At 42.7% G+C, this 17,209-nt stretch overlaps 1 protein-coding gene across 1 annotated transcript in view; it reads right to left on the reverse strand.

Annotated features, from left to right (window-relative positions):
- Nucleotides 1–3,445: 3,445 nt before the first annotated feature.
- SHCBP1 (SHC binding and spindle associated 1) overlaps nt 3,446–17,209 on the reverse strand; it is a 227,768-nt gene continuing 214,004 nt past the window's right edge. Inside the window, exon 13 of the mRNA XM_078671492.1 lies at nt 3,446–4,247. Within this exon, the coding sequence (XP_078527618.1) occupies nt 4,240–4,247 (8 nt within the window). The 3' untranslated portion in view covers nt 3,446–4,239. The remainder of the gene's footprint in view (nt 4,248–17,209) is intronic.

Below are 17,209 nucleotides of genomic sequence, written 5' to 3' on the forward strand. Positions count from 1 at the left end.
ACTCTTGGAGGAGTTGCAGGCCTGGGCTACAGAGAATTCCCTAATTCCAGTTAATCAGACTGGCTTCGCTAAATCAGTTGGGACAACCACTAATATCCTAACCATGGGTATGTTAATAGATTAGGCTGAATCAACTAAAAGGCCCATTCACTTTTGCTTTATAGACTACAAGGCTGTTTTTGACCATATACATCGGAACATCTTATGGTCTAAATTAAACAGCTGGGGGATGCCTAGGTCTCTGTTAGACTTGCTGATAAACCTTCATACGGAGACATGGGTCCAGATAAATCTGGGTGATGGATCATTCTTGTCAAGACACATACCGACCAACAAAGGCATCAAACAGGGTTGGGTTTTAGCTCCCACATTATTTAATTTATTTTTAGCAGACCTCATCCCAATCCTAAACAGCTGTAACTCCCACGTCCCCAAGTTAGGCAGGCTATTATTACCGTGCCTTCTCCATGCGGACGACATAGTCCTAATCATCCATACAAAAGTAGGACTACAACATCTTGTGAATGCTACACATGGCTATTCTGAAGGAAACAAACGGACCATAAACCTGGAGAAAAAGCAGACAATGACGATCAGCAAGAACAAGAAAAACGTCTACCTGGTTTTGGAATAATGCTCGTATTGAGGATACGTTACTATATAAATATCTAGGAGTAAAAATTGATAAAAGCGGCCAGTTCATTGAACAGAAAACCAGTAGTAGAGGTAAAGGCCTTGCCTTAGCAATCTCATTAAAAGCACTAAGCAGTAAACTCACTGGCCCGTCTCTCTGACCTCTGGTACAAGTCATGCAAGCCAAACTCCTGCCAACAATCACTTATAGGAGAGAAGTACATAGAGGCAGAAATGCAAAGACTCTTGATAATACAGTCATAGCTGCATACAGGATTATTTTTAGCCAGGCCAAGTATACTTCACCAGCTCAAATTAAGCTAGAGTTTGGCGTCCAGAAACAGCTCTTGGCAAGTCAGGGGGCGTGCATAATAAGTGGGGACAAAGTACGAAAATCGAAAGAAGGAACTCGACTATCTATGGAAGGGGTTAGAGCAACACTCAGCCTCACCAGCTGCCAAGTACCTCAAAAGCAGCTTGACGAATATTGGCTTAATTCAGCTTTGGGATACCCCCACAAATCACTTAACGCTTAAAAAGCTGGTCAGGAAAACGATCAAACAACTTTCGTGGGTAGAAGATAAGGCATCCCTCATGAAAAGGTCACACGGTTAAATGACTTTGAGCTTGTATTCCACACCAGCACTACAGAATTACCTTGAATTAGGCTATGCTAAAACTGTTGAAATTACGTTTTTAAAGTACCGGTTGGGCCTGTTACCCTGTATCCGGCATTTTTCTTACTGGATAAAGGACAAGGCGAGCTCCTCCTGTCGATTATACGGCTCAGCGCCAGAGGATATGCTGCATTTGTTATGCTCCTGCAATGAACTTTTGGAGGAATGAAAGCATCTGCTAAAATGCCATTTTAATCAGTGAGGGATACGCTAACGAAGACCAGCAAATCTTGCCTGCTTTGCACCCCATGATCCACAGCTGAACTGTAGTCTTGTGAAGTTTACGAAGGTGGTGGAAAGGAAAATGCCAAGACTTGAATCCTAATTGCTTATGAGATAGTATTAAAACTCAAAACTTTACTTATTTCCACCCACGATCCCCCAAAAGTGTACATTTTATGATTTTAAAAGAAATGAAAAATTGTGATTTATGAAATATTAGTTTTATTAATGCATGTAGATCTGCTTTAAAGTCTTGATGTTTGTATTGCAATGGTTTTAATTAACTACGAAAATAAAAATTCACTTACATACTTACTTACTCAAAAGCACTATTGGATCGGAAGCAACATTGTGGAGCAGGATGGAGTACCAATGGACAGTGGGACCGAAGTAAGATGGGCATTGCAGCGCTGTGCATCAACAGACGTGCTTAGAGCAGCTCTGAAATCTCTGACGGATGCAGAATGATAGCAGTTTGAGGAAAGAGAATGCTGAAAAATCTTGGGACATGAGCACTTGCCTAAGGAAAAGAATATGCTGGGGAGTCCCATTGGATTCATCAAGTTCACAATCATACAGATCAATCAGATTTGGGGGCCAGCCTTGCTTTGAGGCTCTGGAGATTTGAAGCCCAACTGTTGCAGGTCCGCTCTTGCTCTCTGCATCGAATGGAGCCTGATGTCAAGACTTGCAAGATATTTTAAAAGCAAATTTCAACTTGCACACTGTATTAGAATTGCACCTACAGAATTTTGCTTAAAACTTTGCGAAATGATTTTGCATAGAAAAAAACCACTGTAGGGAAAATGTGCCTGCTGTAACCGTGTAACGAATCACTTAAGAATGCATTTGAACTCTGCTAAAAGAATGCATAGGTAAATCACACACAGGGAAAATGTGCTTGCTTTAAACGTTTTGGAAAATAACATAATAGGCTATCATTCTCAATGTGCTTCTGTAACAAGGCCCAAGCCATATTTTCTCACGATTTTCCTTCTTCTTGATTCTTCTTGATCAATGCTACTGCAACGATTATTTTGCCATCACTGATATTTCAGTGGTTGCTACTGCAGCTGTGGGGAACTCGGCTGAGTTTCCAGAATGACAATTTATAGGAAATGTAAGACTTTATCTATACTCCGAAAATCTTGCTCTATTCTAGAAACAGCTATTCATGAATTCTCTGATTAGGGTAGATTAGGCTCTTTCAGCTAGTTTAGCAACCAAATCTCCTTTATGGAACACTCCGTTTGATCTACGCTGTCACTAACCAATCTATATATATAAAAACGAAGGTATGTCTGTCTGTCTGTCTGTCGGTTTGTCCTTCATGCATTACTACACCATTCATCCGATCGCCATGAAACTTTGGGAAGTTGTTGAGTACGCTCCCGCGAAGGTTTCTGGCATACATTGTTTTTAAATATCGGCCCCCCAGGGCCCTCATAATCTTTCGAATACTGATGTACACACCAGATGGAAAAACAACAAATTGTGTATCCACAAGCACTCGAATAAATAAATAGAATAAAAACACCATTCATTTGATCGCAAGGAAACTTTGGGAAGTTGTTGAGTACACTCCTGCAAAGGTTTCTGGCATACATTTTTTTTAAATATCGGCCCCCCAGGGCCCTCATAATCTTTCGAATACTGATATACGCACCAGACGGAAAACAGAAAATCATGTATCTACAAGCACTCGAATAAATAAATAGAATTAAAACAACACTTTGAAATGTTTTCCATATTAAAATGAATAAGTTTCAATAAAAATGACACAATGTAAATTGAATGTTATCATGAAGAGTTTCTTTGAATTTCCTTTCTTCAGAGATCGCAGCAACGCACAACGGGTAAGCTAGTATTTTATACAATATTACTCTAATCTGTTCTAACTTTAATAAAGATGGACAAAAGCATACTAAACCTTCAAAGATAAATAAAGGTTTTGGAAACTTCTACAACTTCTCATCATTGACTGAAAATATTGAACCCGACAGTTGATATTTATGACTTGTACTTTTGTCCTTCCTACATTTGCAACACAATGGCAAAGTTCCATCTGACCAGTCAGGCACCACCTGGATTTTGAGGGTCCAAGCTGTAAGTTGGGGTGTTTGATTTAACACTCTATTTTTCACAATACTTGGGTGCTAACAGACTGAAGGAGGCCTACATGACTGGGAAGGGCACTTCAGCAGATGCAGCTCGGTGGCCGCCTGCCTGCCGCTCTGGGCTTCTGCATGGTACACTTGAATCAGTTTACCTTTTACTTGCTGCAGAATGATGTTGGGTAGGCAATTGAAACGGCAGTTGTCAAGTGATACGTGTAACAGACCTGGGAAGAGTCCCCGATATTGCTGTTCCAGATCAATAAATATGCCCACAGAGAATGCTCAAGACTAGAATTCAAGTATGGCGCTCACTCTAACCTTTTGGGTTAGCTGAAGGAGCCCTCAAGTCTACCCCATATCATTTTTAAATAAATTGAAAATCACCTCGTCTGGAGCATATAAAAGAAAGCTTCTGTTTTTTCCAATTTAGGAGATGTAAACTTCACTGTGCTGACTTCCCTATGACCAGTAGAAATATCGGAATTCCATCGATATAGTTCCAAAGAGAGTTCACTGAGCCAGAATCCTGAAGAAGGCAATGCAGAAACGCGTGCAGTGCTACCTACCGCCAGTCTCATAATTCTATCATGTTAATAATCTGTATAAGATAGATGAAAACAAAGTATATAATGATGAATGTGAGTAGCTAGACTCAAACAATCAGATACGTACAGGTCAAAACCTATATTAGTTTAGTACATTCATTGTATTACTTAGAATAGCCACAACAACACCCATTGTATCTTCATTCATGAGCACTGTAATGTATAAAAAGATTTCCTTTTTGTTGTAAATAAGCATTATTAATGATAAATGAATGCATTTTAATTATATAAAGAAAATGTTTACAAAAACTACACACCAATATCTATATCACAATAAATGAACTAATATCAAAAGTTTGAATATATAATGTTCATTTGGTGTTCATTACATAACTTGGTTTCTGTTGCCCAAACTAGCAATTGTTCATCTCCTTGCCTGAGGCGAACTCTTTCCAATTGTGATGTTGAGTAGGCATGCAGGAATTTTGTGGCCCGCACATACACTGACTCTTTCAGCTAGGCCTTGCTTGGTATATAGCTGGCTTCAGCTGCTTGTATCTGTGCACTCATATTGCAGGTGCATGGCCCAAGTCAAGCTGAGGGGGAGCAGAAATGGCCAATCACTATGTGGCTTTAAAATAAAGCTGCATACTGACTGGCCACATTTTTCCTCTCATCCCCATTCTGATGATAATTTAGTTTTAATGCATGGTCCTTCGAGGTGCTTCCAACTAGACTGCTACTGCCTGCCCAGCAAAGATAATCCGGATACCTCCTTTCTTCACAATAAACACCAACATTGGGATTGAATGGACAAGACAATCCAGCACTCATATCCAGATCCGGAGGCATTGTTGTCTGTAAGCTGGTGGTCAGGTGCAGCCTGCGTGGCGTCAACCAGATCAGGACTCATGTGCAAGTTTAGATATCTGAATTAGGTGATCGGCCACAAGTACACACACACTTTAAATCAAGTCATGACTGGAGAGGCTATCTCAAGGCTACAGATAAAATTAGATTTTCATTATATGCAGCCCTCCAGCACAGCACCGCAACAAAACCAGTACCAGTCAACGAAAGCTCATTTTAGCAGTGGGCTCAGTTAAAATAGAAACATGGCGCTAATTATAATAATTCAAATATTATAATTGAAAGGCATTGTAGAGACTTGCAGGTGATACCACACAGCATGAAACACCCCTGATAATGAGCAAATAGGAGAGCAAGCTATACTGACTAAAATACTTCGGTGTAAGGGATAGTTTGATTCTGAGGAATAGCATGTGAAATTATCTAATTTTATTTGAGATGTTCTTTTGCATTTCATTATGTTAATACTTATTTGTTAAGGACTTGTACAGAGTGCTTAGAAATACTAAAATGAGAATAGTGATTCTTCAAATTAGATGGCAAGAGAAGTTGAATTTCATTAAAGACACAGAGGCTAACATTATGCATTTATCCTTTAATGCCACTCCATGCAGCACTTGAAAGCACATTACATCATAAACCAAAATAAATCTAGAATAGAACATTAGCAACATATAAGCAGTCCATGCACAGAATGATCTTCCTTTTTAAAATGCGAAACTTGATCTCTCCTTTCTTGGATGATCAACGACTTAAGAAACTGCAACTGCGTAACTCGCCACAAGAACTGAACTACTGAGCATTATCTGTAAAGAACAATAATTTGTTAAAGATCTAATTCAATAGCAACTGAAAACCAACAGAAACACATCTTAACTATTTATTACTTCAATTATTATATATTTTTTAAATTATTATCTTTTTTTGAAGCATTATTAAAAAAACTCCACAAGACTGGGATGGGAGGACGGGATAATGTTAGCCTCCATAGCTTTAATGAAATTCAGATTCTCTTGGCATCTAATTTGTAGAATCGCTGTTTTATTACAAGACCGGAGGCTACCATTATGCATGTTGGTAGCCGTCTAAAACCACATCAGACTAGTTCAACTGGTTTACAATAATGTTTAGCAAAGGTAGAAGCATTTGATCAATCAGCTGCTCTCATAATGCCTTCCAATCTCCCACCTTTCCAAAAGGGTTGACTAGCCATAGCACCTTTCATAGAGTGAGCATGAAACTTCTGCAAATTGACACCAGCCTGTTGAATGGCACATTTCATCAATTTCACAATAGTCTCTGTGGTAATCAATTTGAAAGGTTTTACAATAGAAATCAATAATTGGTTAACTCCATCCGGACAAAACTCACTCCTTCGGCCATCATATTCTTTCATGCAATCTACTAAACGCAACTTCTTGCATGCATTAAATCTTGGGTAAAAGATAGTATCAGACATAGTCTTGGTTCTCTTAGAGACATCAAATGTTACTCCAAGGGGTTCATAGAACTAGCTACTTACTTCCAATGCCTTAATGTCTGAAACTCTACGACAAGATATTAGGCACTATAAGGAGGCCAAGTTCATAGTTAGTCTTTTCAAATCAAAATATCTATTACCTGGCCATGTAGCAAACCAGGACAGAACCAGATTGACATCCTACAAGGTTTAATAGCTTGGTCTAGGAGGCCTCCTTAGTCTGATGGTCTTAAGAACTCTGTGAACGAAAAATTTTTTACCTACGTTCTTGCCATTGATCAGGCTGTGACCCTCAGAGACTGCGGGTCTGTAGCAGTTATTAGTTTCGAATTCACACACAGAACCCTAGAGCTTTCTAGGGGAGGGAACTAGAGGCTATTGGGTGTTCAAGGTGAGCTGGCCACCAAACCTAATATGCACACACAAAAGAAGCTACCCTGAATACATCTCTGATTCTACACACATAGGCAAGCACTATGCACCTAATTTAGTGGGGTGTCTGGGCATCTCCAAAAATGTGAAGGACTGTCCTCAGACACCACCAGGTGTTATGCTTCATCATTGGCAGTACTCATCTAGAAATTGCGTTTGGTAGAAAGCAGGCCTGCACTTGGAGATAGGGAGGCACTTCTAAAAGATAACTGGGGGGGATGTGATAAAGCGAAGGTTTAAAAACCAATATAAATCCCAAAATACATTGATTTGTTAGGTATTTACTTGATATTAAAAATCAATAGTGGGGATGTGGGGAACTAGTACACCATCACCACCAGTGTCAACATGTTTCTGCCATATTAGCCCAACGGGTCCGTGGCATTCTGCAGGATGAAATAGCTAGGGCTCCTATCTAACCTCTTCTGATTAATATACTACCACCTTGTAGGGTGACCGGTGTCATTGTGAGAAGTTTGCATGGTAGATGCTGTCCACTAATTAAAGTGGGCACCTTGCACCAGTCCAACCCACGAATGCCCACTGATGTCGGGGGCTACAGGTGCGTTGAGGGGGTTCTGGACTCTGCAGCCAAGGGGCTCAGTAGATGTTAAGGTGGACTAGAAGCTGGATACAAGCTGTCCCACAAAGGATGTCAAGTGCTGAGGGGTCGGTGTCTGGAAGGAGCACCAAGAAGCCTTGGCAGCGACAACCCACGTAGAAGTTCAAATACGGTTAAGGTTCGGACCAGCAAGGTCCAGAAGACTCACCAAAGCAAGGGGAGTCAGGGCAGGCCTGGAGCAACCAGGGGAGCCCAAGAAAAGCAAAGTTGACCCTCAAATGGACCCACTGCCTGGAGGCACAGGAGTCGTGAGAAGAGCTCGAGCGATTCACCAAACAGCAGCCCACAGAGCACTCAGTGCGATAATGCTGGAGTTTTTGGTAGGAAATGGTGCCAGATGTTGGGGCTACTCTGAGCCCAATGTACTTGCTCGGGAAACAACAACAAGCATATGCACTTGCAATTAATTGTGGTGCACAGGGGTACGGGTATTGCCACCCCACAAGGGATTCTGGCCTCAAACTTGGTAAGAGGGCAGCTCGGACCTCGAAGGAGATCGGAACCCACCTCTTGTGTTGCTGGAGCCTTCGGAGTCCGTAGGAGCTCAGGAGCAGCAGACCGGTCAGTTATGGTGTGGTGGCTGTGAATGCAGGGGAGTGACTCCTTCACTACAAGGGAGATATCTTTAGTTGTCCCTGATGCTCCACAAGTCCTGCACAGAGTCTGTATGGTGCACAAGCACAGACAATGCTTCAGACTGAGGGGGAGACAAAGTCAGGCCCAAACAAGTCCAGCACTGTCCAGAGTGTCCAAACGGTCGAAGTTCAGTGGTTTCTGGTTCAAAATCTTGTCCACATGGAATCTAGGATCCTACAGTCAGGTAAGTTCTTTTGTACCCACAGGAGATTTAGGGCACACTCCCAGGGGAGGGTCTGGACAGTGTGGAAGTTACTCCCATGTCCTTTGTTCAGTTTCGCGTCAGAGCAGGATTCAACGGCTCCCAGGACTGGTTTGAACTGGACTATGCACAAGGACACCAAATGTGCCCCTCGTGCAGACTGTCGGTCGTTGGCAAGAGAACCCACCCAGCCCTAATACACTAAATTCTGTCAGTCACAGGATGCCTATTGTTCCCCTTCCTCTGCTAGAGCTTGGCTTGGCAGAAATGTGTCTCTGGTCGGCAGCAACCATTTTGTGCTACCCGAGACTAGAAGGCTGGTACCGGGAACACCAGGGACCCCACGAAGCTCGCTTCTGATGGGTGAAATCATACCTCCCACACCGGTTACTTGTGTGTGGATATGATTCCACAATGTTTGACACCAAACATGATAGAGTTACTATCAGCCGGTTTAGAGTTGGTCATCACGCGGTCACATAATGCCACTCTATATGTCATAAATGGCTGCTGAACTAACAACACGGGAGAATGGACTCCGTAGGCTGCAGGGGTGTCCTGCTCATGTAGTGGTACCCTCTCACTTAGAACCAATCACCCTGCCTTAAGGATTGTCAAGACCTGCTATAGGAGTGACTTATAGGTTTTAAGTGTAGTGATCCTTAGATATAGTACACCTATATCTTAAGTAGGCGGTCCATGCACCAACCTACACAGGCTGTAATGGCAGACCTGTAGGTTCCATTTTGCATGGCCTCTCAGGGCTGGTCAAATACATGATTCAGCCCCTGGGGGGCCTCTGGGGTACCTATGCCCTGGGTACATGGGTACCATATCCTAGGGATTGACAAGGGTACCCCAGTACCCAATCTGGAGTGTACCTAATTACATGACATAACAGTTTAGGGAGAAAGTAGATAGACTGGGGTCCTGATTAGCAGGATCCCAGTCAGACTAGTCAAAAACAGTATCATATTTAGCAAAAAGTAGGGGTAAACATAAGAAGCAGATCCTACTTTCCTACAGTCACCCTCTATCTAAAGTCGGGGTTTGGTGAAACCTGTAAAATAAAGGTTAACAGTGTGTCAAAGGGGTTAATGGTCAGATGTTTTTTAAAAAAAAAAGAATCAGACATATCAACTAATCCATCATGCATTTTAAAAAAAATTATGCATGTGGAACACGTGTCACTGCAAACGTAGCGTACATAAATAGTTGAAATCCTAAAGTGTTGTGAGACCAGCTCACATTCTTACCCCAAGTCAGGGTCTAAATTGCCTCATGGGAAGAGGGGCAGAGGGACCCCTGTAGTCACACTCTAAAGATAAAATAATGAAAGGTAAATAATCACGAATATCATATGTACACTTTCTCTGATCAGGGGCTCCAAAATGCCAAGGCTCTCGTTTCTGAATCATCTGCCCATGTACCCTCTTACTGCTTTAAGCTGCGTCCCTCGCCGTTCTCCTAAAATCATCCTTTTCTCTTCCCCACTGGTGGTAGAAAGAGCGAGGGCCTTCTGTTTTATAGGTACTAAGCAAATACTTTAATTGGCTAATTAGCAGCACATGGTGAATAAATGAGTGGCCCAAAATCTGGTGTCCGGGTGTGTTGCCTGGACGTTGCATTCAAATAAAGCCGGCGTTCTGATTGCTAAGCAAACTGGGGACCCGGCGGTAGCATATAATGCCGCCGCCAGGTGAAAATACCCAAGTTACTCAGTTTCTGGTGTCCCAAATAAGGTTGCCTGGAGGCCGCGTCACATCGGTGAGATGATAGGCGGACGCAGGTCTGATCCGTCTATTTCAGGTGTCTACTGAGAAGCGGTGACGTGGCCTCAGACGCAACTATGTGTAGTCACACGGCCGCATCAACTGATGACCTGTGCTGAACGGATGAAGCAGCTGTACACTATAGCAGTTATTAGTTCTACAACTAAGGCCCCTTTTGAACTGCTCTACCAGGAAATTAAGCACTTCAACTATAGGAGCCTTCAAGGGATCAAAGTTCCTTTCCATGCCCCAAAACAACCAAACCGTCCAAATTTCCTTATACCTGCACCGGCTACCTGGAACCCAACATTCCTCGGGCAGTTCTTCACCTCTTCCAGAAAAGCCTGACATGTCTGAAGACCTCCTGATACTTTCAATGCAAAAATGTTCAAAGTCTCTGTCTGTACCAGAGGATGTTCCACTCCACCTACATCCCTCAGCAGACCCTCCACAGCAGGAAGATGAAATGGAAATTCACGAACGAGTTCCAAAATCATTGGAAACAACACCTGTGAGACCCAGAATGGAGTACAAGAGTGTACTTCTCCAGACTCACCTTCTGAATGACCCTCTGAATCATTACAAAGGGAGGAAACACACTAGCTTTCACTCTTTTCCAAATCTGACTATATTCACAGCTAGGGCTCCTGGATCTTGCATCTAACTTTAATACTTCTTCAGTTGAAAAGTCACCCTGCTACAAAAAAGGTCTGTCTCTAGAAGACCCCAAAACTGATCTATTTTCCTGAAACACTCCTTTATTCAACTTCCAATTGCTGGAATCCCTTAAGAACCTTGAATTCCAGTCCGTAGTTACATTTGCCCTTCCAGGCAAATACTCCTCCCTCAAACTGATTTTTTGTTCTATGCAAAAGAACCAAAGCTTCTTGGCTAAATCTGATAGATTCAGAGATCTAGTACCTAAGCGATTTATATAGGCCCGGGCAGAAACATCGTCCATTTCAATAATGCAGGTCTCCCTTCTAAACAATGCTTGAAACTCATGATAGCATAAAGACCTGATGTTAATTCCAAATATTTTATGTGATTTAACCTCTCTGTGGATTACCACAATCCACCAGTTTCTTACACAACCAAGCGTGCACCCCAACAAGTTAAATTCACATCCGACACTAGAACAAAATTTGGAGAGTATCCAAAGATTGGCCAACCATTCCAGGCATTTAAATTCTCTAGCTACAAAACTAGATTCTCCTCCGCTCCTGATTTTACGTTACCCTATCTCCATACCATAATCCGGCTCAATGGGACCTTGCAGAGCACGCTAGTGTAAAGGACGGTGAAAGACCCTGTCTTACTACAGAAATATAAACATATGTGCTTGGCATATGAATTCTATTTAGTGATGAGTCAGGAATATATTGGCTCTAGTCTGCAGGGTATGATAAAAAGGAAATATTTAAGATTTCATTTATTTTGTATACCTAATTATAAATTTGAGGGGGCTTAGAATCCGATTAAAAGGGAAAAATGCTGGCCGGGTTTGTGGTTACAAACAGGAAACTTACAAGATCAATGTGGGGGAGGAATACGTGATCCGTTTAGTTTCCTGTAGTCATATAATATCTGATCAAATGAGAAGGATCACTTGTCCTGCATAACATCGGGTATGCGGGAACGGTTCTTTCTAGTCCCAATAAAAAACCCTCATGCACGTGTTGGTAGATGGTAACGTCGAGCGGTATATCTTGGTTCTCCGCTAGCCCTCACACATGTCTGCATAATCATAGGATTTAGTGGTTATGCAACCTCCACCAGGAGGTAATACCCTTTGTTAAAAACAGTAGTGACCAGTGATAGTGCCAGTGACGTGGTATAGTGAAGGTTATTAAAAGTCTCTGGATTCCAGACACAATTTTTTAATAATTCTGGTTTCTAGAGGCAATAAAAAACAATGTAGGTGACTCAGAGTTATTATGACTCTTTCACACTAGAAATGTGGTATAGGTAAACATGTTTCAGCCCTCAATCGCCAGACGGTCGGGTGGGCTTTCTTCAGGACCAGGGGGTGAAGTGTATAAAGAAAACCCCAAGTCACATATTATGCATTTGCCCCAAACTATTACCCTTAAAGGGACTTCACTCGCGAAGCATTTTTGAAAGAGCAAAAATAAGGCCATTTCTAGCTGCAGTTAAACATGGTTTTAGTGTTAAGACTCAAAATGGTATTACTAATTTGATAGAACATCTAGATTTAATTTATAAAATGTTAGAAAACTGATTAGCATATTTTAACAAATTCTTTATAATGCTGTTTTTAGAATTTTATTGTGACGAATGCAAAATGATTATTTTATCGCAATCTCTTGGATTAACACAATAAACTCGTTGAGCTGGTACATGGATTTTTTTCAAGAACCACCATGGGTTGAGACGAAAATAGATATCTAATAACATTTGTAGACAGGTATTTGCGCCAAAAAGGTTTGGCTCCTTGAAGCAAATGCAACAGTGGAGCAATGTTTAAAAGTCTCTGCATGTTTCAAAATTGTATGTGTGCTGCACAGCACACAAGCAAAGAAGGACACGTATTAAAGCATAGTTTGTTTCCTGGAAGGGTCCCATTTCAATACAAAACATGCTTGACAGAACACATACCCAAAGCACTGCAAAATGGTCAAATGTGTGAGCTGGCACTTGGCACCCTAAAGTGCATCAGCACTGGGGAGAGAAAAACAGTGCCATATCTTAGTAGATATGGCTGTGCTTTTCTGTCTCTCTCTCTTGGATGCAACGAAACACAGCAAAAAGTTGTTGCTGCACTGCATTGTCCCAAAACTTAGCAAATCTGCCTTCTGAAGCATACTGGCACCATTAAACAGTGTCAAATATGCACTATACAAGAACCCCAATACATAAATACATTTATCAGAGTGATGCAGAAGTCAGTGGCTGATCTTCCACTCCCAGAACAGATTCCTCCTCATTTAGAAGTTTTCATCCAATTGCTTAAAGCCCATTAAAGATAGGACTAGCTCTGTGCTATTGGCGTACATGGAGAAACATAAACCATGGGAACATAAGATCTTTGCAAGTGGCTCAATGTAGATTTGAAAAAGATATAGGGAAATCACAGATGTTAAAGCATTAATTTTCTGCCGCAGTAAATACATCTATTAGTTTACCAGTACTATTTTCTGCTTAGTATGTATGATAGATTCATGAAAAAAGTTCTCAAACACTCCAAAATAATCAATAAAGATTCCTTGATGTTCAATCTTCTTATGTTCTTTATGGCAAACAGTCGTCAGAAATTGTCTGTTTTCTCCACACACTAGCCAACACATGTTTTGTCTTTGAATATTAATAACAATAGACTTTATCAGGGCTAGAATAACAATTAATAAATGGTTTAATGTGGAAAACTGTTCGTACACAATGAACCGTCACCCAGGTCAGTATGACCACAATCTCCACAAAAAGTGCAAAGATAAAATGTTTTAAATAAATGGATAGTAACACCAGATTCCCAGACATTACAGTACTCAAACTGTATACTAAGGAGGTCATTACGATGACGGAAGGACCGCCACCACCAGCCGTGCGGTGGCGATCCATCCGCCATTGAATGATGATTCACCGCTGGCCAGATTAGGAATGTGGGCGGATCCAGCCTGCAACCGTGGCAGATGCAAAGACCGTCCACCACAGAACCGCCACAGGCAATCGTACCGATTGCCTGGGGGGGAGCGGTCTGCATCCCTTACATGGTGGTAGTGCCTAACAGGCATCGTCCGCCAAATTAGGATGCTGGCTTCAGCCAGCCTTTCCATGGTGGCGAAACTGCCATGGAAAAGCTAGTGGGCATTGATTTTGGGGGCCTGTTGCTGGCCCCCTTGTGTTGGGGGAGGTGTTTGTGCACTGGGGGGTACCCATGGTACCCCTTACATTTCACTGCACAAAGTGGCAGGCACTGTTTGGTTTCTGCAAAACCAAAGGGGATGATGGAGTGTTGAACGTTGCAAGCACTCACCCCCAGTCAACTGATCTGGGTTTAATCCATCATCATTCTTTAGCTCACTCCGCCACCCAAGTTCAACCGGTTTGGTTTATGCCACATGAAATGCAATACATTTATTTTTGACATCGTGGCAGGTGCTGCAGTCAGCAGCACCCGCCTCAATGATGAATTGGAAAATGTGACCGCCATGGTGGGGGTCCGATCTTAATTTGGAGTGCAGGACCCCCGCATGCATGGCCGGCGGTCCCGTTCCCCACTACGGTGGTGGGCGGACTCCAGTTGGCCCCTAAGTGTATGACTCCTAAAAAAAGTAACAATAAATAACAAGAGTATACATCATATTTAGAATACTATAATCAGAAAATTAAGTGATATACCGCTAACGATTGGCACCCATCAAAATATCAGCAATAGAAAATTGGAAAAGGTAAGAAACCTTCTAACAACTAGTATAATACCTCTATTCTGACCTATTTTCTTTTAGATTGACCAGAAAGGTTCTAACAAGCCAGTACCCGAAACTTTATTACAAAAAACTAATTGTATTTCTTACTTTACTTTATTTAGTGCACATTTTCTCAAGCATTAAAAACGTTATTTTATTATTATTTTCATATCTTCCTCTTGGGCCTAAAAGTATTTTAGGGGGGTTTTCTCTCTAAAAGAAACCTTCTAACTTCACAAGGTAATCAATATCTAGTGTGCTCAACTAACATTATATAAGCTTCACAAATTCAGGAGTCTGAGTTCAATTGCGTATATATTGAATTCTGACCGAAAGTAGCAGCTATCAATCCACAAAAAAATAATTCATTCATCCACAGAGCAAGAAGATAACAATGAAAGAGTAGGGGGCTTACTTACAGTACCGTATCCAGCTCTTAATATATAAAATTCAGGTTCTTCAGGATCTTCATGGTTCGCTGGGAAGGGTTCTTCTTCAAAACTGCAATCATTACTTTTCCATTGGTTGACTTCTATTGACTATGTGGCTGTCCTTCCTCTGTGCACACAGCCTCTGTGGGGTTCCTGGGCACTTACCTTGGGTGGTTCCTTGTGTACCCATCTCCTCTGAGTCTCATGGACCAAGTCCCTACTTCAGTTGCAGTTCGGATTGCACGTTTTAGGTCTCACTGAGTCAGCGCATGCGCCGCTCTGCAAGACATTTAGAAGCGAGTTTTCAAAGTGCTGCCCACATGCTTTTTCCAGCCACCAGCTTGCTGTTACGCGCACAAGCGAGCGCAACGTGCACACTGCCATGTGGCTTTATTGCATGAATCTGATCGCAACAACTTTTGCGGTGCGCGCGCACACAACTCCCGGGCTTCTTTTCACGCACTTGAGGTGCCCACTTCTTTTAAATCCCTTTTGCGGTGTGTCTCGGTTTCTGAGATCCTCTTACAGGACTCACTGTAGCCCCTCACACTCGCCAAACGCAGGTTTACGTTTCCTGGAAGCGAGCCCCGCCGCCACCATGCTGCGCAGGAAAGGGCAGCGGATAGCCTTTCTCCTGGAGAGTGAAGGTGTCTCAGCCCTGAACTCCCCCCGTCTGAGGCTTCACTGGCGCTCGAGCGTGCATGCGCAGCTCTGTCCCGGTTAGCCCTCCTCTGCAAGTCAATCACCGTGACCCAGGAGACGTACTGAGACAGACACCCATTGAACCAGCATCTCTTCTAGTACACTCACTACCCAGCTCTGCCCTGCCGGTGCGCATCATGCCTGGCCTCGAGCACTGCCTGCCTCAGCCCTGAGCTGCAGAGCCCCTATGGGTGCAGCCCTGGGACCCACGGACAGCGATGCCAGATCACCTCCCCACTGACCTGCCTGCTCCATCTCCGCTTCCGGGAGCCATGCGCAGGTCTGCATTGGATCTCAGGCAGCCCCTGCATCGACCCATTGGAGGTGTAGTATGAGAACCACAGCTCTGTCCCTACTTCTCAGCCCTGCCTTGCAGCAGGGCCGGCAGGTCTGTGACTTTGACTCACAGATGAAGGCTCATTTATCACCCCCACCCTCCTGCTTTTCCGGTACTAAAGGCCTGTGCGACCTCTTCCAGGACTGCCTGCTGTGTCCAGTACAGAATACAGTTCTTTTAATGTCACTAGTCTAACCTGACCTCAAACACCCGTGCCTCTGCTCGATCAGTAATGGGAGTAGCAAATACCTCTTCCCGTGACCTCTATCCAGCCCCGTCGCACAGTTCTGCAAATGCACCTCAGTACTTTTCTTCAGGACCCTCTGTTATCCAGTTTGTGGGTCCACACACAGATTTGCCACTGCACCTCAATGCCATGCAGCCGTGGCTACTCTTCCATCACTTTGACTCATGAAGATACGTCAATGTAACACAGTCTTGTCCTGTAATCCCTGCCATATCAGTTCTGGGCTCCAAGGAGGAGGCTTCCTCCCATACAGTATAAATACTGAAACCTAGGCACTGCCCCTCTAATGTTCCTCATTCGTGATAATTATTGTTTTAACAATTTATAATTTATAATTGTATCGTGATCTTGGAATGTAAGATAACAGTTCAGTCATGAAACAAAAGGAACTCTTTTTTTTTTTAGTGTTGAACAAACATTCTTTTACATTTCTCATTTACAGTGACCTTTGAATTCAAACACCTCTCCCCTCACACTCCACCATACATTAGCCCTTGTGTGAGCCATGCTCAGCGATTTGCCTTGCATCAGGCCCTTCCCTCACTCACTTCTAATATTAACAAGCATTGGCAGAGCCAATAGGTCTCGCTTGCTTTTGGGACCTTATAAGTATTTAGTCATGCAGCACAATATCCTTGGTGCAACAACATCAACCGTTGCATGGCTAATCACTTATAAGGTCCCAAAGGCGAGACATACTGGCTATGCCAATGCATGTATAGTATATGGTTTGTTCTCAACCTGGAGACCACTGTGTATTGTACTTCTTTAACTATTTGCAACTTAAGTATTATTGGGTATTCATGTTTATATCTCTGGGAAGGAGATATAGCAATGTGTTAGTGAGTTTTGTGCAA

The sequence above is a fragment of the Lissotriton helveticus genome, chromosome 12, assembly GCF_964261635.1.
Source record: "Lissotriton helveticus chromosome 12, aLisHel1.1, whole genome shotgun sequence".
Lineage (NCBI taxonomy): Eukaryota > Metazoa > Chordata > Amphibia > Caudata > Salamandridae > Lissotriton > Lissotriton helveticus.